The sequence below is a fragment of the Oryctolagus cuniculus genome, chromosome 2 (assembly GCF_964237555.1).
Source record: "Oryctolagus cuniculus chromosome 2, mOryCun1.1, whole genome shotgun sequence".
Classification (NCBI taxonomy): Eukaryota; Metazoa; Chordata; class Mammalia; order Lagomorpha; family Leporidae; genus Oryctolagus; species Oryctolagus cuniculus.
In genome coordinates, this window is record NC_091433.1 from 187,539,975 (window position 1) to 187,564,254 (window position 24,280).

The following is a 24,280-nucleotide window of genomic DNA, read 5'->3' on the forward strand; positions in this document are numbered from 1 at the left end:
TAGTAGGGAGCTAGTTTGGAAGTAAAGCAACTGGGACATGCCCCTATTTCCATATGGGATGCTGGTGTCACAGATGGTACTTTTACCTGCTACACCACAATGCCAGCCCCAAGAACTCTCCTTTGAAAAGAAAGTAAATTTACTGAAAAATATAAAATTATTTTACATTTTTAAAAGTCTCTTTAATACCTACCTTAATAAACAGCTAATGGATGCCCATCTCTTTCCACATCCAACCTGCTCTCATATGTTGTTTTGCTTGATGTACGTGAAGAAAACCAAATCCTAGACAGATACATAGTTACAAAGAGGAGTATCCTAATAACCTTTTCTAATAATTATAGCTATTACTTTAAAATTTTTAAAATTTATTTTCATTTCATTTGTAAGGCAGAGAGACAGGCAGACAGCCAAATAGAGATTTTCCATCTGCTGGTACCTTCCCCAAAACACCTGCAACAGCCAAGGTTGGGCCAGGCTGAATCCAGGAGCCCAGAACCACATCTGGGTCTCCCATGTGGTTGGTAGGGAACCAACTACTTGAAGCACAGCTTGCTGCCTCGCATGGTGTTCAATAGTTGGATGCTGGATCAGAAGCAAAACAACTGGAACTCAAACCAGGCTCCGCAGTATAGTAGTTGGACATCCCAGGTGGCATCTTAACTGCTGAACCAAACACCTGCCCCTTATTTTTTGATGACAAACCAAAACTCTACAAGTTGTAGTTTCTTAAAGATTAATTACAATGTAAAATATGTAGCCATACCAACAAATTTTTATATTGTTTATAAAGAAAGAGAATAAGAGAAATCCATTGGTTTGGCTTACACTTTGAATGGGTCTTTTAACCGTTCTCCTGGTTTTATAACAACATCTATTGGTTATTTTAAAATTACTGGCTCACTAATCTATACAGATCTCCCAAGTATTCATTTCATTATGCAATATCAAAGATCCACATTCACTAATATCACCATTAATCAGTCTCATTAGAAGAGCCTTCAAAGTCACTGAGAAACTGTCAGGCTCATTATGGTGGCAGACACTGGTTTGTCAAATTCTGATCTTCTCTTGAAAGCTCAAATTTTATCATTGGCAGCAGACACTCTGTTACTTTCCCTGATGTGATAAACTCATTTGGCTCCTTTTGTAGCATACTCTGAAAAGTAAGTTACTAGAAATGGAAGTAATTAGTGAACATTCAAAGGAAAATATTTCCTAGCAAAAACACACACTCAAAGTTTGGATACATGTGAGAAAAGTGTTAGAAAAAAATCTGTTATCAGACATATTTCATACATGGAAACTATTATTTGCACACAAATATAAAAACAAACGTGAAGGTTTAATTTGTAGTTTCTTTTCTTTTTGCCTTCTTATGATACGGTTCTGTTCTTAAACTTTACAAGCTATTACAGTTTCTGTAAAGAAAGAATTAAATCTAGGTGCTAATGAAAACATCATTTTTTTCCCTTTATTTGTGAATTTGCTATGTTGTGTAATCTGTTTTTTAATTTGTTATACGAGTTTTGTGTATTTCATATATATAGATTTAGGAACATAGTGTTGCTTCCCACTGTACCCTCCCTCCCGCCCATTCTTCCACTCCTCTTCTTCCTCCCTCTCCTGTTCCCACTCTTAATTTTTACAAAGATGTACTTTCAGGTTCTTAAGGATCATAAGGTTAACCCTCACTAAGTAAAAGAGTTCTACAGATAGTGTAAAGAAAAAAATCACCGTTGCTCAACAGAAGAGACAAGGGCCGTAAATAGCCATCCAATATTAATAGAATCTCCTCTTCATCGGATGTACCACGTACGGAAAATACTCCGTACAGTGTCTGTATTTCATGTGTGCTGTTAATTATACTGCGTTTAGGTATAAAGACTAGAGTGTTAATGCTGGGAGCATTAGAGATATGTTTTAAAGCACAAGCCTATTCTACAGCAACACTCTCATGTGGGCACTAAGATTATAGTGCAGGATAGAAAGACCGGTCATTTGCCACCCTTCCCCAGTGCAGGCCTCCAAGCTGTTCCTCAGAAGGCCTCAAGACTTCAAGCATTTTCAGGTCATGAAAATGAAGCCCAGAGAGGCTTTAGTAAAATCTCATAGTTCATCACGAGTGTTTACTATAATTTATGCCAACATATTTTATAAATGACAAATTTTCTTCATTCATATATATGTCCATTTAGTTTATTCACTCACTCAGTAAGTGCCTTTTGCACATCTACTCTTTAGCAGGCATAGCAGGAATAAAACAGTAAACAAAACATAGTTTCTGCTTTCAAAAACCTGATGTTCTTATGGAAGGGAAAAGAGCGATAAACACATGTGTAATATTCCCCACAGTCCTAGGAGCTAAGAAGGAAAGAGAAATAGAGTAAGACAGACGAAGGGGAGACCGTTAATAAGGCCTTCTGTGGCTGAGACACTTGAAGGGACGAAGGCATTGAGGCACTCAGGTACATGGAGGAATTGTGTGCCAGGAAGAGGAGCCGTATCCAAGCTCCTGAGGTGGGAGTGTGCATGACTACAGGCAAGGCACCCCAGAGAGGCTCGGAGGCTGAAAAGAAATTGAAGGCCAGGTCATAACAGGTAGACATTGTGAGTTTGAGATGTAAATAAAAATTTCTTTGTGAACAGGCAAAACAGTATTGCCAAACGTCCAATGAGAAGACCAGTTTAAATAAATGAATACATGTTTGACTTATTGAGTCTTCTGTTTCCTCTGTCACCTGATTGCAGCAAGACTGTTAGGCCTGTCTCCTCAAGGAAGTGAAGTCCCTGATACCCTTGCTGTCCCCCACAGGGTTAACTGGCTTACTGTAGTATGGCATTGTTTCCAAAGCTGGAAAGTGTGTCTAGGATATTCCACACAACAGTGACCTGGGGCTGTAGGGGAGGTTTGGAAGGATCAGGTTGGTTATGGTGTGAGCAGGGCTTCCCCTACTAATTACCAATAATTTCATAGCACCTGTCAACTTTGTAAAACATGCACAATTCATGGTGTGGCTTCTTGGAATTAGTGCCAAGACTATTAAATTAATCAAATGTTTTGGATAGATGCATTAATGCAGACTGTTTAGCAAATGTATACGTAACCATCCATTCTCATTATCCTTTCAACATATCATCGAATATCTGCGTACCCAAATCATGAATGCATCCTCATTCTTGTCTGTGAACTGAAATGTAGAGATCTGTACCAAGAGAGAATAGAAAATGGGAGAACCAGATTTCTGCTTACTTTTTACATGGAAAACCACTTTTTAACTTGAAGTTGCAAACATTTCCAACCACAGAGGCATTGGAGATGTGATTAAAAGAAAAATTGTTCAGTTACTTAGTAAGAGAAAAACATTCTATATTCTGTATTTAACAGACTTCTTTTGAATTAGAAATAAAGGTGTGAATAAAATAGTTTTGCTTCATTTTGATTTATAGCAAAAATTATGTGGCAAATACACTTAAGAGCTTTCAGATCAAATTGGGGAAATTTTCTGGACAAAATGAAGGCTTAGCAATTTTCTAATGAAAGTTAGGAAATAGTAAAAAGGAGAGAACAATCCAACATGGGAAGCAGAATACACAGCAGACTCATAGAATGGCAGATGTCCTAAACAGCACTCTGGCCTCAGAATCAGCCCTTAAGGCATTCGGATCTGGCTGAAGAGCCCATGAGAGTATTTTAGGCATGGAAAGCCAAGACACTCTAGGGGGAAAAAAAAAGAACCTAAAATGGAAGATCTCTGTAAGTGAGATCCCAGTGGAAAGAATGGGCCATCAAAGAAGGAGGTACCTTTCTCTGAAGGGAGGAGAGAAATTCCACTTTGACTATGACCTTGTCTAAATAAGATTGGAGTTGGTGAACTCAAAAGGCTTCCATAGCCTTGGCAACTCATGACAAGAGCCTCAGGTTATTACACCATAAACAAGAGTGTCAATTTGTTAAGTCAACAACAGGAGTCACTGTGCACTTACTCCCCATGTAGGATCTCTGTCCTTAATGTGTTGTACAATGTGAATTAATGCTATAACTAGTACTCAAACAGTACTTTATGCTTTGTGTTTCTGTGTGGGTGCAAACTGTTGCAGTCTTTAATTAATATATACTAAATCGATCTTCTGTATATAAAAATAACTGAGAGCTGGCACTGCGGCTCATTTGGCTAATCTTCCGCCTGTGGTGCCAGCACCCCGGGTTCTAGTCCCAGCTGGGGCACCAGTTTCTGTCCCTCCCGGTTGCTCCTCTTCCAGTCTAGCTCTGCTGTGGCCCAGGAAGGCAGTGGAGGATGGCCCAAGTGCTTGGGCCCTGCACCTGCAAGGGAGACCAGGAGGAAGTACCTGGCTCCTGGCTCCGGATCGGCACAGTGCACCAGCCGTAGTGCCCATTTGAGGGGTGAACCAACGGAAAAGGAAGACCTTTCTCTCTGTCGAACTCTGCCTGTCAAAAAAGAAAATAAATAAATAAAAAAAGATAATTGAAAATGAATCTTGATGTGAATGGAATGGGAGAGGGAGGGGGAGATGGGAGGGTTGCAGGTGGGAGGGAAAGCCACTGTAATCCCAAAGCCATATTTTGGAAATTTATATTTATTAAATAAAAGTTAAAAAAAAGAAAAAGAAAAATATCAAACTACTACATGAGATAGTTTATGGTGATGTATAACCATTAATAAAGACAGTATTATGGCCGGCACCATGGCTCAATAGGCTAATCCTCCGCCTTGCGGCGCCGGCACACCAGGTTCTAGTCCCGGTCAGGGCGCCAGATTCTGTCCCGGTTGCCCCTCTTCCAGGCCAGCTCTCTGCTGTGGCCAGGGAGTGCAGTGGAGGATGGCCCAAGTCCTTGGGGCCTGCACCCGCATGGGACACCAGGAGAAGGACCTGGCTCCTGGCTTCGGATCAGCACGGTGGTGCGCCGGCTGCACCGGCCGCAGCGGGGTGAACCAACGGAAAAGGAAGACCTTTCTCTCTGCTGTCTCTCTCTCTCTCTCTCTGTCCACTCTGTGCCTGTCCAAAAAAAAAAAAGAAGACAGTATTATATACAGGTTAAAAAAGTTAGAATTCGTTATGGATAATTTAAACTTTAAGACATTCACTTGGTATTGAATATGGTGAAATATTGTAATTTCAGTTATAACAATTCAGTATTATAATGTAACAATACCAATGAACCATGAAAATCAAATTGTTTATATTGTTAGAGAAAATGTTTCCTTCCCATGATTTTGTACTTATTCATTTTGTACTTTTAAAATTTATTTTCATTTTCTTTAAAAGGCAGAGAGAAAGATGGAAAGGGATCTTCTACCACTAGTTTACTAGCTAAATGTCCCCAACAGGCAGGACTGGGCCAAGGTGAACCCAGGAGACTGGAATCAATCTGGGCCTCCTCCTCTGTGGGTGACAGTGACAAGTACAGGGGAAATAGATCGGGTGGGGCTGGAACCAGGCCCCCTCATATGACATGCAGGCATCCTATTTGGCAACTGAAACCATGTGCCAAACACCCACCTCTAAACTAATTTTAAAATAATTGTTGAAATTGAGTAAGGTATAGAGATTTTCAAGTTTTTTTTTAATTGTCAAATTTTTCAGCACATGATAGAAATTTTCAAAATAGATTTAATCAAACAAAATCAACTTTGATTTCTTCTGTAAATAAATTGAGTAGCTTTTGCCACCCATTTCAAGTATGTGCTTCTACTTGCAGGTAGATTTAGCTGACATTGAGAATGAAGAGAAGCGCTACTCTCTGTTCTTGGAACTTCTGGAATCCAGTCACCATGAAGTTGAATTTCAGCACTTGGCTTTGCTCTTGCAAGCTTGGCCACCTATGAAGAGTGAATCTGTGTAAGTATTAAAATAAAATGAGCCTACTTAGAAATCCTGTCTGGACTTTAATCCTAATAATCTAGCACCTTCGAAAGAGCCAGTGAAAGAATACTTCTGAACACCACTATACACATCTTATAGGAAATGCATTCCAAGATGCTTATGGGTGCCTGCAATTGCAGATAGTAGCAGACTGTCTGCAGACAGTGTGTTTTTTCCTATACATAGCTGCACAAATGTGGTACCTTTTCCATGGAAACTAAACCCTTATCATGCCTGTGGCTGTAACTTTTGGTAGTTATGGTGCAACATCAAAACTAATATAATTTCTTTTCTTTTCTTCAGAGTTTCACAGGTGGAAGAGTCATTCTTACCATAGATCTTAACACCCTCAGTATATGATTTTTTTCTCACTAGTTGAGAACTTCCATGTTTTCACTTGAAAGAAAGCACCTCACACTTCTCTTTGGTATAATCAGATTGCCAGCATCATCTACTCTTGCACATTGGGGCAGTGACATAACATCACATGACATGACATGACATCACATTACATGACATCACATCACATAACAAACATCACATCGTGGTTACTTGAACACAAGCCCTTGCATCTGATAACTGAGATGGTGATGGGCAGGTACAGTTACACAGCATGGATACTGTGGACAGAGATGATTCATGTCATTTCATCATACTGCTTAGGATGAATAGCATGATTGAAAAATTACAAATGACTTATTTCTAGAGCTTTTCATTTAATATTTGTGAACTGTGGTTGACCATTGGCAACAAACCATGGAAAGTGAAACTATGGTAAGGAGGTACAGTGTAGGTGAGTGTGAGTGTGTGTGTGTGTGTGTGTACATGCACATAATCAATAATTGTCTTTAAAGGACACTAAAATTCCCTTTGAAATATTGTGATATCCTTCTATTTTTCCTTGCCTTTAAACCCAAGTATTTTCTTTAAAAGTATCAGTCAATGAGTGATAACAATATCTGATTTATGATGTCAACAAAGCAATTCTGCTCTAGTATTTTCAAAAGAAAATATCATGATTATCTTTTAACAGTGCTAACTGGAGAATCCACATGGAGCAAATGAATAATGCCCTCTTACTAAGAACACACAATGTAAAGTGCAATTTACATACATTATCAGTCATTCACTTAGCAAACCTACAAGTACAGGTGATGTTATCAGGTTTCATAGAGGAAGGAATTGAGGCTCAGAAGTTAAACAGTTCTTAGGCACCAGATAGCTAATAAGTGGTGGAAACAGAATTGTAGCCTACTTGTACAGCCTGTGTTTCCTCTGTGTTTCACACGAAGCTTCCAGCTGCCACTCAGATCTGCATGAGGTGCTTATCTAGTCCTCGTGCTATCAGCCACAGAACTTCCTTTCTTTTGGAAGTGGCCAGATTTCCTTTGAGCACATATGCTGGCTGTCATGAACTGCTCCTTCTCCTTGGCAAAACATGCGGGCCCTCTTGCCCCTCCTCCAAGTGCCGTTTGCTCCAGGAACGAGCGTGTTCTTCCTGCACTCGGCAGGTGGACTCTGATCCGGGCCGCTAAACTTGCCTACACATCAGAAGTTAATGAAGGATGTTTTTCTGGAAGTAAATGATTCTGTGAGCCATGTAAGACTGCCAGGGAACGTGTGGGAAAGGCTCTTTGCCTTAACCTGGGGTGAAACTATTAGTGATATCTGAAGCTAACCAGGAAAACGGAGCTTTTGTTTTGTTTTCTAACCAACTGTTTTCAGAAGGAAATGAAGTGTTTCTTAGCTCTCCATCATTTGTGGCAGAGCTGGCGTGCTGACTTGTAATGTTCAGGAACGGATTCTGACCTCTGCCGTCTGAATCTTCACAGTGCAGGCTGTCACATCATGAAGCCTCCAGTCTCACCTGTGACACTGCGTTTCTCAGCACCTGGGGATGCTTCCTACGAGTGGGGCCCTGAGCCTTTCTGAGCCCAACTCCTGGTGCCTGAACCGGGAGTCTGTTTCTAGACAGATGCCAGGGTAGAGATAATGTGATTCGGTAATGGATTATCTTTTTTAGGAAATTATAAAGAGTTCTTCATGTCTTCCTTTCTGAATTCAAAATATGACATTTCCATGGATAGTCAGCAGTGGTTGTACATTTCATTTTCCTTTTAGAATGCTATTTAAAATCATTCACTTACCTATAAGAACCAAAGTCATTTTCACTTTAAACATTTATTGTATCTAGAATATTTAGTGCATTTGGAGATCCCCCCAAAAGTTTTACTTGTGGTCACATATGAAATTAAAGTTATAACTTGCTAGCCTGTGTTTTAAAAAATGACTATTAAGTTATTAGACTCAAAACCAAGCAGTTAGCAGTCTTGCCTTTACCACTTACGTTTCCTCTAAGAGACAAGAGAGGATTCGTCACATAAAGTTGTCCTTTTCTGTCACTCTCCTGCTCATACTGCCGTTCGCTGCAGCGAATGTGTGGTGGGATACTTTAAAAACATGCTCTTGGGGCCGCTGTTTTGGCATAGCAGGTTAAGCTGCCTCTTGGAATGCCTGCATCCCATGTCAGAGTGCTTGGGGGTCCAGTCCTCTGCTTCCAGTCTCACTTCCTGCTAATGTACCTCCTAGGCATCAGGTGATGGCCCAGATACTGGGTTCCCTGCCACCCGTGTAGAAGACCCCAGCGGAGTTCTGGGCTCCTGGGTTCAGAGAAGGCGTGCCTGCTGTTACAAGTGATACTTCACAGTCATGTCAATCACTCGTTAAATTAAGGAGCTCTGCGTGGAAAATATTAGATTGCCTTTTCACAACCAAAAACAACCGGGGCCCATAAAATTTGGAGGACTCAGATCTGTACAATGAGGCTGGAGGTTTTAAATAAATTCCCTGAGCCCAGTTAGTGAATCCAGGAGCCAGAAATCGAACCAAGCCTCTCTGGCTTCCAAGCCTGTGCGCTCTCCACTCCCCTCAGTCCCCATGCTCCCCGACTGCTTGTGGGTGCCACAGTTAGCTGATTTTTCTCCTTCACTTGGCTTTTATTTAAGATATACTGGAAGGAACACATCATCCGGATCCTGATTCTACTTGTGCAGAAGCATTTTACTTCACAACGTGGGATATCTTCTGTTTTAACACCGCAGTTGTGAGATCGCTAGTCATTTCCAATGTCTTGCATTTCTCTTCTATTGAAACAGCGTAACCAATAATCCCTGGGTGAGGCTTGCCACAGTGATGCTAACCAGATGTACAGCAGAGAACAAAGAAGAATTGGGGAAGGAAGTTCTGAAAATTTGTCGCTCCTTGTATGACACCAAGCATATGCTGCCTGCAGAGGTGAGTGAGTACATGTTTCACGTGGCTTTCCTGGGGAGTGTGCCTGCCCTTATCAGAACTCTTTATTATAAGCAGCCCAGTGGACTGTACGTGAGGAACTCTGAGCTTAAGTCATTAATGACCAAGGCCTGTAATTTTTAGAAAACAACACGAGAGGTTGGTTTAAGCTAGTTTCTGTTGCTGTTGTTGGAACTCTGAAGCAGTATTCCTTTTGCTAAACCCAGAGTGTAAACATGTTCTCAGTCCCTTCTGTTGCCCTTTTATGGCTAAACTTAAAGTTTAGCCATAAAAACTTACAGTTTAAGTTTGTAACTCAAACTTACAGCCCACGAGATCTTGGTAGCTCAGATGTTATCTGTTTGAGCTAGGGCAGTTGTAAAGTTTAGTAAGTTCTACCACTCCTCTGAGCAGGACACCAACCACTCTAATTTTTATATGCTTTTTGATATCACTGTAATGAGATCACATAACCTCTATATATGTATACTGCAAAATATGGTAAAAACTCACCATCTCCATTTTGACCTTTGTTCTCTATTTGATCCCATACTTTACTGTCACATACTCATTTTATATATACTTGTGTGTGTGTGTGAATTTTGCATTTTCTAAAATAAGCACATATTAATTACAGACTCCTAATGAATTTCACTCCAGAAATACATTGGTTGATCTGTTTACATATCTTAAATTCAAGCATTTAAGTGATGACATTAAACTGATTAATTGGTTTTGAGTTCCTACCCCATCAGAAATAAACTCAAAAATAAAATTGTAAATATGATCTTTGGATACTCATTGTAAACACTCAAGGAAAATATTTTCATGAATACACATGTAATGGATTGTTTTCTGATTGAGGAACTGGATAAATATCTTTTGATTGGATTTTAACATATTATTCCATTTAAGAAGTCTCCCAAACACCAGAATGACAAAGTTGTTTTATGGAACTTAAAGTCCTGAAACTGAATTTAACCTGTCCTTACTCCAGGTTGATGTGAACTGTGTACCCTGCTCTGCCTGTGTCAGTCACCCTTTCACCTATGTTCCACTTCGCTGCATTGTGAGCCCTGAGAGGGTGGGAACCACATGGGCTGTGTCATACCTTTGTCTCCCAAGGCAGGATTTGGCACACTGCATAATATAGGGACCGAGCACAGCTTATTATCCCCACCAGAGTAAATGATATGTGAATAACACATTCTAATGCTGATAGATCAGGATGAGAAACCAATCCCTCTTACCTTGTGTTCCATGGTCCTGCTACAGGCCCTGCAACAAAAGCTTTTTAATGCTAGGCACCCTTGGGCCAGCGGGAAGTCCGTGGGAGGATGGACAGAATGTTGGTGGACAGAGAACAGGCTCGTGTGGGGACCCAGGGAATCAGCGTCACAATACAGGAAGAACAGACACCCAGTGCTGCAGCCTGCTCCAGCCCTGGCTCACATGGACCTCTTCATCTAAGGCCTTGCCCTCCTTGTTCTGTGTCCTGATGGTCTGACGGTTTAGCTGGGAAGGTATCAAGCAAAGTGCTTTGTGCTTCTCTCTGCTCCCTTGACCTGTCTTGCAGTTCCCTTTGTAAATCTCCTAATGAACGTTCTCACAGCATAGGAGGGAAGTACCTAACAAATATAGTGGATTCATTATTGAAAGGCCAGAGACTGCTAGCTAAGAGATCCAGATTTACTCAGTAGCTGCCATAGACTGAGCTCCTCATTTGGGATGTCCCAGCCTGACTGTGCGCCATCCATCCACAGTACCTGTTCAGCAGCTGGTCCAGGTTGTTTTATACAGTTTTCCATGAGCAGGAATGTTGGCCATGTGGTATGCTTAGTATAAATTTCACAAATTGCTGAAAAATACTTGTTTACCCATTACTGACAGCTTACTGAGTAAGCAACGGGAGTGTCAAGAGAAGGAATCCCATTCAAGTATTGGTACAAAGTATACCAAGCAAGTTTGGAATACATAGAAGGCAGAAAGACAAATGACTGTTTATAGTAATATAGGAAAAGAGATAATGTAGGAAATCTGAATACCGTTAGAACCTGGAGTGCTAACCTGGGACCCTCAGAGGTGCCTTGGCAGGGGAGGTGGGGATTTTCTTGGTCTTTGTAAGTGGAGATATAAAGAGCAAGCAGTTGTTAATCAGAGAAAGAGCCTAGGTTGCACTGTTTGCAAAACCTAGAGGTATGAGAGTCCTACAAGTAGCAGCTACTCTTTCTAGTGCAGTAGCCACTGGCCACAGCTGACTGGTAAAATTAAAACTTTAAGTAGCATTGCAAATACTCTCCTTCGGTACACTAATCATGTCTCAGATGCAGCCTGGCTGTTGGATTGGACTGCAGAGCCATAGGATGCTCCCACTGTGGCAGAGAAGTTCCCTGGAAGCGCTGTTTGGGGGATATGCATGTGGCAGGAACTGCTTTACCTGTAAGGAGGAAGAAGTCTGAGGAAGCAAATCAGGATGTAGCAGCCAGGCCTGAGGGCCGTGCTTGGGAGTTCATGTTTCAGACTCCCGAAGTATTTTCTGTGGGTATTCTCTCAAGGTATTTTCCCAGAGGAAAAATCTATTCTCTTTGGCCCAGATGCTTGATGGGACACTTTGTAGGTGTCTGTTCCTGAAGACACATTAGAACTGTTCTGAATTAGAACTCATGATGCTTGAAGTGTACATTTTTCCCAACCGCCATCCTGCTGATAATGCTTATTGTCACCCAACTTTGTGTATGAACCACCTTCCACTCTGAACTTTGTAGGCCTTGCTGATTTCCAAAATAGATGGCTGGTTGAAAGCTGAAAAAACTGTAAGAGGAATTCCAAAGAGATTTTATCCTGTATTTCCAGTGAGAGCCTCTTTGTGTCATCCTTATTTTATCTATGCTTTACAATAATATAAGTGGAATTTTGAAATATCATGAATTTGAATTTTTCTTTTCTGATCTGCCTATGACTAGCACAAGAGAAAGATCAGTCACACAGAGGGTGGTGATCCTCAATTCTTCTTTCAGAACATAGTGGGGCAGTGCTCATTGTCTGGTCCTTGGTCCAAGCATCCTGTCCTTTGTGTTATGGCTAACACCAGGACACCAGGGGTAGTGGAGCTCAGCAGGCCAACACAGCTTGCAAATTCAATTTTTTTTCTTCTATACTTTTGTTGTAAAGAACTATCATTCTTGTATAAAATCCCACTTTCTGACAACAGGTTCAGCTGGTATAACAAAGAACTGAGAATGAAATTCACATACACCTGTGGCAACCCAAACACATTCTCATTTTTTTGGCACCACAGAGGTCTTCGTGAAGATGAATATCTTAAATATATCAGGAATTCAATTCCTGACATTGAAATTATAACCTGGCTTTAAAGTATTTTATTTGCTGATTTCCTTTGTTCAGTGGATAATAATGATATATTGTTAATAATATTAATACTTGATAATAGATTTTATTATTCAGCCTCTACTATATTCTGAGCTTTGTACTTCATATCCATTTTCACTGCTTCTCACATTCAAAATAGATACTGCAAAGTAGATATAAATACCTCCATCTTACTTATGAGGAAACTGGAATTGTGAAAGGCTAGGAAAATAAGTTGCACTCCTATGTCCACATAATGAGTACCAGGTAACCGTTACCAGCAATGAGGAATGCCTGACAGCTTGGAAGGATGCTCACACCTGCTGTGCAGTGAATGAAGCAGGTGCCAAGCCCTACTCACGTATTCAGCATGGTCCCTTGTGGACTTTACTGTCATGCACACACACACACAGGCACACACATACAGAGTCACGCACATTTCTAGAACTGGGTGGAAAGAGGCAGCCAGGGCTGCACAGCGATGCCGGGTGCTCCCACATCCCCACTCATGCTGTGTTCACGTGGTTTCAGTGTGTGAAGGAGCTGTGCCTGCTGCTGCTGCACCAGTCCCTGCTGCTGCCGTCCCTGAAACTGCTCCTGGAGAGCCGGGATGAGACCCTGCACGCCGCGGCGCTGGAGCAGATCACAGCGGTTGCTCAGGTGCGTCCAGCTGCATTCACAGACGGTGGTGGCTTCTTATGTGATTCACATTCTTATGCATGTAAAGGGATCAGATTTTATGTAGCTCATAGTTACAACTCTAAGAATATAATGATACTTCCCTTTGTTTTTTTGACTTTTGCAATAGCATTTTTAATATTTTGCAATAATATTTTTAATTTATTTTATACTCAAAGGCTTAATGCTCCATTAAATAAAGAATTCAATAAGGAAAAATGTAGAAAACTCACATTCAGGAATATAGCAAAGAGCTATAAACAATGAACAAATCCCAAGATTCCAGTTTCACTCATATACATTAAATTATTTTATGCTCTGATATTAGCTATCACAAATCAGAGAAAACATGTGAAATTTGTCTCTAGGTCTGGCTTGTTTCAGTAAGCATAATGATCTCCAGTTGCATCCATTTTGTTGATTGTTTTGAAGAAATGAATTAGCTCTTTTCTTTCTTATAAATCATAGCCATGATTTATTTAAAACTACTGTATGTATACTCTTCTCTGACAACAGTAGCTGCTTGTTTTGTCCAAGCATTATGTATTTGTATTTTACAAGCTTTTACTGAGCTACTCCTATGAACCAGACTCTATGCTTAAGTGCTGAATGCAAAGAACAAAAACTTTTCTAGAAAAGCCATGTGTGAGTCTCTTCAGGGAAGAGAGTGCAGCCACTGACAGCTGACTAGTCCTCTTGTCATTGAAACTAGGGACCACATAGCAACAGGTGGATTTTCCAGTCCCAGATGTAATGTGTTTGGTCATTCACTAATTAGAGGGGAAAACTGACTTCTTGTAGTATTCCCAGCCCACTGAAAGTCCCAAGCTCTTTTTTCCTCTGGCATTCTAACCCACCCTTGAAATAGATTCCTGGCTTGAAGAATCTGTGCCAAAGTCAGGATTTCTCCCTGCAGGACTTTTGTCTCATTATTATTATTATGAAGGAAGGAAGGAAATTTCTCCTCCTTTTTAAAATTTTACACTTTGGTATTAGGTGACTTACAGCTGTGTTTTAATGAACTTGCATTGTAAGATCCTTATAAAACTCCCTTTTAGGGAGATCACACTTTCATTTGAATTATAAATTTATTTAATAGAATTTAATTTATAGAATTATAAATTCTATTTATAACGCACATACCACAGACATAAATAGAATTTTACACACACAAATGCATGCACGTTTTTTAAACAAAGTGTGACTGCATGTCTTCTTGGGACCAGAGAAGGGAAGGCAATCCTTGAGCAGAGGTATGTTTGATGCACAAGACAATGAAAAGATTGATGAGAAGACATCACTGGTGCACAGTTCTGTTAATAACAAAGAATAGAGGCCAGCACTGTGGCATAGCAGGCAATTTAAACATCTGTGGGCCGGCACTGTGGCATAGCTGGTAAAGCCGCCACCTGTAGTGCCAGCATCCCGTATGGGCACTGGTTCGAGTCCCAGCTGCTTCAGTTCCAATCCAGCTCTCTGCTATGGCCTGGGAAAGCAGTAGAAGATGGCTCAAGTGGTCAGGCCTGTGCGCACTTGTGTGGGAGATACAGAAAAGCTCCTGGCTCCTGGCTGCTGGCTCCGGCCATTGCGGCCATCTGGGGTGTGAACCAGTGGATGGAAGACCTCCCTCTCTCTCACATACTCTCGTTCTCTAGCTCTCTGCCTCTCTGTAACTCTGCCTTTCAAATAAATAAATAACTCTTTTTAAAGAAAGAAAGGATAAAGAAAGGTAAATGGTAATACAAAGTAAAACATAATTGTATTTGGAAACAGTCATTGGAAGGAAATGAGAAATCTCATGGCTTTATCTACTTAACATGTATTTCAAATTAATGTCATTATCACTGATGGCTGTAACAGGCCTCTTTGGGAACTGTGCTGAAGTAGAGATCAAGAGGGCTCATATACTGGGAGCCCACCTGGCTCTTCTCTCCACTCTACAATAGAAGTTTAACAACTTGAGAATTCATACGAAACTGAGAATTACAGTGCATTTTTTCTTAGCCTATTTTATCTTAAGTATCCTCAAAGTCAGGAAGAAATGGAAACTGAAGACAATCAGGCTGCATATTTTCCCTGCAGTTTTCCCTCTCCTCATCATGTGGTGTGTTCTGTCTGCTTAGGCATTCTCACTACAATTTGCTGTGAGAATGAAACAGTGATGTCTTATACATTGCCTTTCTGTATTCATTGTGCATGGATCTGTCTCGATTCACTCCTGGATTCCACAGGCAAATATATATCAATTTTAAGCTAAAGATTCTTTGTCACAAATGCAGCCGTCAGAATTGCAACTAGAACAAGGGCTCCCTACCTGCTAACTAATCGAGCTGCCCACACAAGCCCCCATACACATACACAACAGCCATCAAAATTTCTGTAGTGATTAGGAATTTTGTGCATTTTTTTCATAAGGCCTTTAGCTATTGTATATTATCTTTCAGAAATTTCTATTTAGGTCCCTTGCCTATTAATTGGGTTTTTAGTTTTCTTATTGTTTGAGTGCCTTATGTATCTTTTATAATAACCCGTTATCAAGTGTATAACTTGCAGATATTTTCTCCTTGTTGGTAGCTTGTCTCCACACACTGTTTTCTTTGCTATGCAGAAGCTTTTTAGTCTGATGTAATCCCATTTATCTATTTTTATTTTATTGCCTATGCTTTTGTGGTCAAATTCAAGAACTTGTTTGCTAGGAGAATGACATGTAATTTTCTTTCGGGTTCTCTTTGAATAGTTTTTGGCTTTATATTTAAGTTGTTGATCCGTCTTGAGTTGATTTCTTGTATATGGTATGAGTTGAAAGTTAAGCTTCATTCTTCTGCATGTGGAGATCTAGTTTTCTCCACGCCATTTATAGGTAGATTATCCCTTTCTCGTTGCATGGTCTTAGTGTCTTTGTTGAAAATCAATTTATCATATATGCTTGGGTTTCTTTCTAGGCTGTCTATGGTCAGCTGTTTTTGGTACATTTATTTTTTTAAAGATTTATTGATGTGTGTGAAATGTGGAGTACAGAAAAGAAGGGCTGGGGAGGGAGAGGGAACAGAAATGTTCCACCCACTGGTTTACTCCCTAAATGGCCACAACGACCAAGGCTGGGCCAGGCCAAACTAGGAGACATGGGCCCAAGGACTTGAGCCATCTTTGGCTGCTTTCCCAGGCACATTAGCAGGGAACTGGATTGGAAGTGGGGCAGCTGGGACTCTAACTGGTACCCTTGTAGGATACCAGCACTGCAGGCAGCAGCTTTACCTGCTAAGCCATGGCACCAGCCTCTGATTTTTGGTGTTTAATGAGGGGGATTCATTGTGAGAAATGTGTTTTTAGGCAATTTTATCTTTGTGCAAACATTGTACTGTACTTATACAAACCTGGATGGTGTGGCCTATTGTATGCTCACCTATGTGGTATATACTATCCTATTTGATTTCAGCTTTTGGTCAAAACATACACAGCTCATAATTGCATTTTTTCACTGATTGGTGTATGTTTTTTTTGCTAGTACTATGCTGTGTTAGTTATTTTAACTTTGTAGGATGGTTTGAAATCAGATAGTGTGACACTTCGGTCATTTTGCTAATGATTGCCTTGGCTAGTCAAAAATTTTTGTGATTTCATATGAATTTTAGGATTTTTTTTAGTTTTGTGAGAAGTTATTTGAAATTTTTACAGATATTTCTTTGAGTCTGTGGTTCACTTTGGGTACTAAGAGCATTTTAACAATATTAATTCTTTCGATCTGTGAAAATAGGATATATTTCCATTTATCTGAGTTTTTTTTTATTTAGTAAATATAAATTTCCAAAGTACAGTTTATGGAATACAATGGCTCTCCCCCCCCATAATTTCCCTCCCACTTGCACCCCTCCCATCTTCCACTCCTTCTCCTATTCCGTTCACATCAAGATTCATTTTCAATTACCTTTATATACAGAAGATCGATTTAGTATATATTAAGGAAAGATTTCATCAGTTTGCACCCACACAGAAACACAGAGTGTAAAATACTGTTTCAGTACTAGTTATAGCATTACTTCACATTGGACAACACATTAAGGACAGATCCCACATGAGAAGTAAGTACACAGTGACTCCTGTTGTTGACTTAACAATTTGACACTCATGTTTATGACGTCAGAAATCGCCCTAGGCTCTAGTCATGAGTTGCCAGGGCTATGGAAGCCTGTTGAATTGGCCGACTTTGATCTTATTCCAACAGGGTCATAGTCAAAGTGGAAGTTTTCTCCTCCCTTCAGAGAAAGGTACCTCCTTCTTTGATGGCCCCATTCTTTCCTCTGGGATCTCACTTGCAGAAATCTTTCATTTAGGTCTTCTTCTTCTTTTTTTTTTTTTTTCCCCAGAGTGTCTTGGCTTTCCATGCCTAAAATACTCTCATGGGCTCTTCAGCCTGATCTGAATGCCTTAAGGGCTGATTCTGAGGCCAGAGTGCTATTTAGGACATCTGCCATTCTATGAGTCTGTTGTGTATCTCACTTCCCATGTTGGATCATTCTCCCCCCTTTTTATTCTTTCAGTTAATATTAGCAGACACTAGTCTTGTTTATGTGATCCTTTGACTCTTATTCCTTTCATTATGATCAATTATGAACTGAAATTGATCACTTGGACTAGTGAGATGGCATTGGTACATGCCACCTTGATGGGATTGTATTGGAATCTCTTGGCACGATTCTAACTCCACCATTTGGGGCAAGTCAGCTTGAGCATGTCCCAAATTGTACATCTCCTCCCTCTCTTATTCCCACTCTTATATTTAACAGGGATCACTTTTCAGTTAAAATTTAAACACCTAAGAATAATTGTGTGTTAATTACAGAGTTCAACCAATAGTACTAGAACAAAACAAAGAAAAAATACTAAAATGGATAAAGTATTACATTGTACATCAACCGTCAGCACAAGAGCTGATCAAGTCACTGTTTCTCATAGTGTCCATTTCACTTCAACAGGTTTCCCCTTTGGTGCTCAGTTAGTTGTCCCCGCTCAGGGAGAACATATGATATTTGTCCCTTTGGAACTGGCTTAATTCACTCAGCATAATGTTTTCCAGATTACTCCATCTTGTTGCAAATGACTGGATTTCATTGTTTTTGACTGCTGTATAGTATTCTATAGAGTACATGTCCCATAATTTCTTTATCCAGTCTACTGTTGATGGGCATTTGGGTTGGTTCCAGGTCTTAGCTATTGTGACTTGAGCTGCAATAAACATTAATGTGCAGACTGCTTTTGTGTTTGCCAATTTAATTTCCTTTGGGTAAATTCCAAGGAGTGGGATGGCTGGGTTGTATGGTAGGGTTATATCCAGGTTTCTGAGGAATCTCCAGACTGACTTCCATAGTGGCTTGACCAGTTTGCATTCCCACCAACAGTGGGTTAGTGTCGCTTTTCCCCCACATTCTCTGCAGCATCTATTGTTGGTAGATTTCTGAATGTGAGCCATTCTAACTGGGGTGAGGTGAAACCTCATTATGGTTTTGATTTGCATTTCCCTGACTGCTAGTGATCTTGAACATTTTTTCATGTGTCTGTTGGCCATTTGGATTTCCTCTTTTGAAAAATGTCTATTGAGGTCCTTGGCCCATCTCTTAAGTGGGTTGTTTGTTTTGATGTTGTGGAGTTTCTTGATCTCATTGTAGATTCTGGTTATCAACCCTTTATCAGTAGCATAGTTTGCAAATATTTTTTCCCATTCTGTCGGTTGTCTCTTCACTCTCATGACTGTTTCTTTTGCAGTACAGAAACTTCTCAATTTGATGCAATCCCATTATTTAATTTTGACTTTGACTGCCTGTGCTTCTGGGGTCTTTTCCAAAAAGTCTTTGCCAGTACCTATATCTTGCAGGGTTTTTCCAATGCTCTCTAATAATTTGATGGTGTCGGGTCATAGATTTAAGTCTTTAATCCATGTTGAGAGAATTTTTGTGTAAGGTGAAAGGTAGGGGTCTTGCTTCATGGTTCTGCACGTGGAAATCCAGTTTTCCCAGCACCATTTATTGAACAGACTGTCCTTACTCCAGGGATTGGTTTTGGATCCTTGATCAAATATAAGTTGGCTGTAGATGTTTGAATTGATTTCTGGTGTTTCTCTTCTGTTCCATTGGTCTATCCATCTGTTTCTGTACCAGTACCATGCTGTTTTGATTACAACTGCCCTGTAGTATGTCCTGAAATCTGGTATTGTGATGCCTCCAGCTTTGTTTTTGTTGTACAAGATTGCTTTAGCTATTCGAGGTCTCTTGTGCCTCCATATGAATTTCAGCACCATTTTTTCCAGATCTGAGAAGAAGGTCTTCGGTATCTTGATTGGTATTGCATTGAATCTATAAATTGCTTTTGGGAGAATGGACATTTTGATGATGTTGATTCTTCCAATCCATGAGCATGGAAGATTTTTCCATTTCTTGGTATCCTCTTCTATTTCTTTCTTTAAGGTTTTGTAATTTTCATCGTAGAGATCTTTAACGTCCTTGGTTAAGTTTATTCCAAGGTATTTGATTGTTTTTGTAGCTATTGTGAATGGGATTGATCTTAGAAGTTCTTCCTCAGCCTTGGCATTGCCTGTGTATACAAAGGCTGTTGATTTTTGTGTATTGATTTTATATCCTGCTACTTTGCCAAACTCTTCTATGAGTTCCAATAGTCTCTTAGTAGAGTTCTTTGGGTCCCCTAAATAAAGAATCATATCATCTGCAAAGAGGGATATTTTGAGTTCCTCCTTCCCAATTTGTATCCCTTTAATTTCTTTTTCTTGCCTAATAACTCTGGCTAAATCTTCGAGAACTATATTGAATAGCAGTGGTGAGACTGGGCATCCCTGTCCGGTACCAGATCTCAGTGGAAATGCTTCCAACTTTTCCCCATTCAATAGGATGTTGGCTGTGGGTTTTTCATAAATTGCTTTGATTGTTTTAAGGAACGTTCCCTCCAAACCCAGTTCGCTTAGAGTTTTCAAAATGAAAGGGTGTTGTATTTTATCAAATGCTTTCTCGGCATCTACTGAGATAATCATATGGTTTTTCTTCTGCAGTCTGTTAATGTGGTGTATCACATTGATTGTTTTGCGCACATGAACCATCTCTGCATACCAGGGATAAATCCCACTTGGTCTGGGTGGATGATCTTTCTGATGTGTTGTTGCATTCTATTGGCGAGAATTTTATTGAGGATTTTTGCATCTATGTTCATCAGGGATATTGGTCTGTAATTCTCTTTCAATGCTGCATCTTTTTCCGGCTTAGGAATTAAGGTGATGCTGGCTTCATATAATTTGGGAGGATTCCCTCTTCTTCGATTGTTCTGAATAGTTTGAGAAGAATTGGAGTTAGTTCCTCTTTAAATGTCTGGTAGAATTCAGCAGTGAAGCCATCTGGTCCTGGGCTTTTATTTGTTGGGAGGGCCTTTATTACTGTTTCAATTTCTGTCTCAGTTATGGGTCTGTTTAGGTTTTCTGTGTCTTCCTGGTTCAATTAAGCTAGGTTGCATGTGTCCAGGAATCTATCCATTTCTGATAGGTTTCCCTGTTTGCTGGCATACAAGTCCTTGTAGTAATTTCTGATGATTCTTTTTATTTCTGTGGTGTCTGTTGTTACTTTTCCCTTTTCATGTCTGATTTTATTGATTTGGGTCTTTTCTCTTCTTTTTTTGTTAGTTGGAGCAATGGCGTTTCAATATTGTTTATATTTTCAAAAAACCAGCTCCTCATTTGGCTGATTTTTTGTAATTTTTTTGGGGTTCAATCCTGTTGATTTCTTCTCTGATTTTAATTATTTCTCTTCTCCTACTAGATTTGGTTCTGGTTTACTGCAGGTTTTCTAGATCCTTGAGATCGTTGAAAGCTCATTTATTTGGTGCCTTTCCAGTTTTTTGATGTAGGCACCTATTGCTTTAAACTTTCTTCTTAACACTGCTTTTGCTGTATCCCATAAGTTTTGATATGTTGTGCTGTTATCCTCATTTACTTCCAGAAAGTCTTTGATTTCTCTTTTGATTTCTTCTATGATCCATTGTTTATTCAGGAGCATGTTGTTCAATCTCCATGTGTTTGCATACTCTCTAGGGATTCCTAAGTTGCTAATTTCCAACTTCATTCTGCTGTGGCCTGAGAAGCTGCATGGTATGATTCTAATGCTTTTAAATTTGCTGAGACTTGCTTTATGGCCTAGTATGTGGTCAATCCTAGAGAAGGTTCCATGTACTACTGAGAAGAATGTAAATGCTTTCTGTGTAGGATGAAAAGTTCTGTAGATATCTGTTAGATCCATTTGGGCTATAGTGTCGTTTAAATCTACTGTTTCCTTGTTGATCTTCTGTCCTGTTTGTCGCTCCCCCTCTTCATGGAGGAACGACACTAAACCCTGCCTAGGCTTCATATCCGAGTCACGGCACCATTATGTCGCTCCCCGTCTTCGTGGAGGAACGACACAGGACCCTGCGCTGTTCTTTCATCTGCTCGGCCCTTCCCGGGTTTGCTGCTGGTTCTTCCCGGGTTGGCTGCCGTCCCTTCCACCTCCGTGGAAGGGCGGTTCCCCCTGGCCACTTTCCCCACTTCCGCAGGGGAGCGGCACACCGCCGGCCGGCTCTCTCGGGGGCTGCACAGGTGTTCCTTCAGATAGATGTTCCTCTTAGATGTTCCTGGTGCATGTTGTCTCTCTCCTCCTTTATAGTCCTCTTCCACCAATCCCAACTCTGCTACCCACACGCCGAGTACGCTGCTCTCCTCCAATCAGGAGCAGGTGCTGCAGCTTGTCAAGTTGGTGAGAGGCAGCTGGGTAGAAGCTGTTTCCTCCTCTCCCAGCGCCATATTGTGGGCGAGCAGATGCATAGAATAAGTCTTAATTCCAGTAACTTAGTCTAGTCCGAGTTGCTCCCAGTTGCTCCCCACACTGTTGATCTTTCTGTTTCTGAGAGTGGAGTATTGAAGTCCCCCAGTACTATTGTATTGGGGTCTAAGTCTCCCTTTAAGTCCCTTAACAAATCTTTTAAATAAACCGGTCCCTGTAATCAGGTGCATATACATTGATAATTGTTATATCTTCCTGTTGAATTGATCCCTTAATCATTATATAGTGCCCCTCTTTGTCTCTCTTAACAGTTTTTGTGTTAAAGTTTATGTTGTCTGATATTAAGACGGCAACACCCACTCTTTTTTCATTTCTGTTGGCATGGTGTATCTTTTTCCAGCCTTTCACTTTCAGTCTGTATGCATCTTGTTGGAAAGATGTGTTTCTTGAAAGCAGCAAATAGATGGGTTTTGTTCCTCAACCCAGTCAGTCAATCTGTGTCTTTTAACTGGACAGTTCAGGCCATTAACATTCAATGTGACTGTTGATAAGTAGTAACTTTGCCCTGCCATTTGCCAAAGGTATTTTCTAATATATGCTTTGAATTCCCTGTGATCTTTTGCTGTGAGGTTTCTTTCCTTCACCTTCTTTCATATTGATGACCATGTTTCTGTGTGTTACACATCTTTAAGCATCTTTTGTAGGGCTGGTCGAGTGGAGACAAATTCTTTCAATTTCTGTTTGCTGTGAAAGGTCTTTATTTCACCTTCATTCACAAATGAGAGCTTTGCAGGATATAATATTCTGGGCTGGCAGTTTTTCTCTCTTAGTACCTGGGCTATATCTCGGCATTCCCTCCTAGCTTGTAGGGTTTTTGATGAGAAGTCTGCTGTGAGTCTAATTGGAGATCCTCTGAGATAATCTGACGTTTCTCTTTTGCACATTTTAGGATCTTTTCTTTATGTTACACTGTGGTGAGTTTAATTACAGCGTGTCATGGTGAGGCTCTCCTTTGGTCATGTTTATTAGGGGTTCTATGAGCTTCCTGTACTAGGATGTCTCTGTCCTCCTCCAAACCTGCGAAATTTTCTGCTAGTATCTCACTAAAAAGGCCTTCTAATACTTTCTCCCTCTCCATGCCTTCAGGAACTCCTAGAACCCGAATTTTTTTTTTTTTTATTAGTATCCTGTAGATTCCTGACAATATTTTTTAGATTTCTAATTTCCTCTTCTTTTCATTGGTTTGACTGTATACCTTCCTGTGCTCTGTCTTCTAAGTCCAATATTCTCTCTTCTGCTTCTCTCATTCTGTTTTTAAGGCTCTCTAATGTGTTTGTCATTTGATCTATTGAATTCTTCATTTCATTATGATTTCTCGTCACTATCCCAGTTTCATGTTCTACTAGTTGCTTCATTTCATTTTGATTCCTCCTTAATATTTCATTTTCATGAGAGAGATTTTCTATCTTGTCCATTAAGGATTTCTGTAGTTCAAGAATTTGTTTGAAAACTTCTTAATGTTCTTATCAATTTTTTGAGATCTGCTTCTTGCATTTCTTCTATCTCGTCATCTTCATAATCTTGAATTGGGGTGTCTTTATAATTTCGGGGCGTCGTAGTGTTTTCCTTGTTCTTGTTACCTCGGTTTCTGCGTTTGTTGGGCATTGTGGAGCTACTCTTTGGTTTCTTTGCTGTGGTGTTTTTTCTCGTTATACTATGACTCTAGATTAAGTGGACTGTCTGCTTTTGATAGAGCCTTAGAGGCTTGAGATGGCTGTGGCCAGAGAGCTCTGTTTGGTTCCTCAAGGTTAAGGGTGTTCCAAAGGTGACACTCCCAGGTTAGGCGTGGTAAATCTCTTTTTCTTTCTTTTTTTGATTCAAAAGGGAAGTAATTCTGCACAGCTGAATGGAATTGGAGGTAGTTAGCAGGCGAATGATATACCCACAGGAGCCAGAGATCGGAAGCTCTGTCCCAAGGACCACACAGGTGTGCTGCCTTCAGTGTGGGCTCAAATTCTCCTGCAGTCTCCCACTGGGTTGCCAAGGTTACCGAATTGCAGCATCTCTGGAGAGTACTCACGTTAATTCCGTGGGTTCTCTTCCCCACTGTCTCTTTTTTCACAGTCTCAGTTCATTAGCACCACACATTCACTAGGTCCTAATCTCCTGTTATTTAACCCCCCCCCCCCCCCAGTCAGGTTTTTCTGCTAGGCTGAGGGCCAGTACAGACCTGAGGTCGCCCTGCTTAT

At 40.4% G+C, this 24,280-nt stretch overlaps 1 protein-coding gene across 3 annotated transcripts in view; it reads left to right on the forward strand.

Moving 5' to 3' along the window:
* Positions 1-24,280, forward strand: part of NBAS (NBAS subunit of NRZ tethering complex) — a 461,789-nt gene that overhangs the window by 420,641 nt on the left and 16,868 nt on the right. For 2 of the 3 annotated variants that reach the window (XM_070069748.1, XM_070069750.1), the window contains exons 49-51: positions 5,723-5,862; positions 9,042-9,180; positions 13,078-13,206. In XM_070069748.1, coding sequence (XP_069925849.1) covers positions 5,723-5,862; positions 9,042-9,180; positions 13,078-13,206 — 408 coding nt within the window. The remainder of the gene's footprint in view (positions 1-5,722; positions 5,863-9,041; positions 9,181-13,077; positions 13,207-24,280) is intronic. The other variant, XM_070069749.1, reaches the window with a different exon arrangement.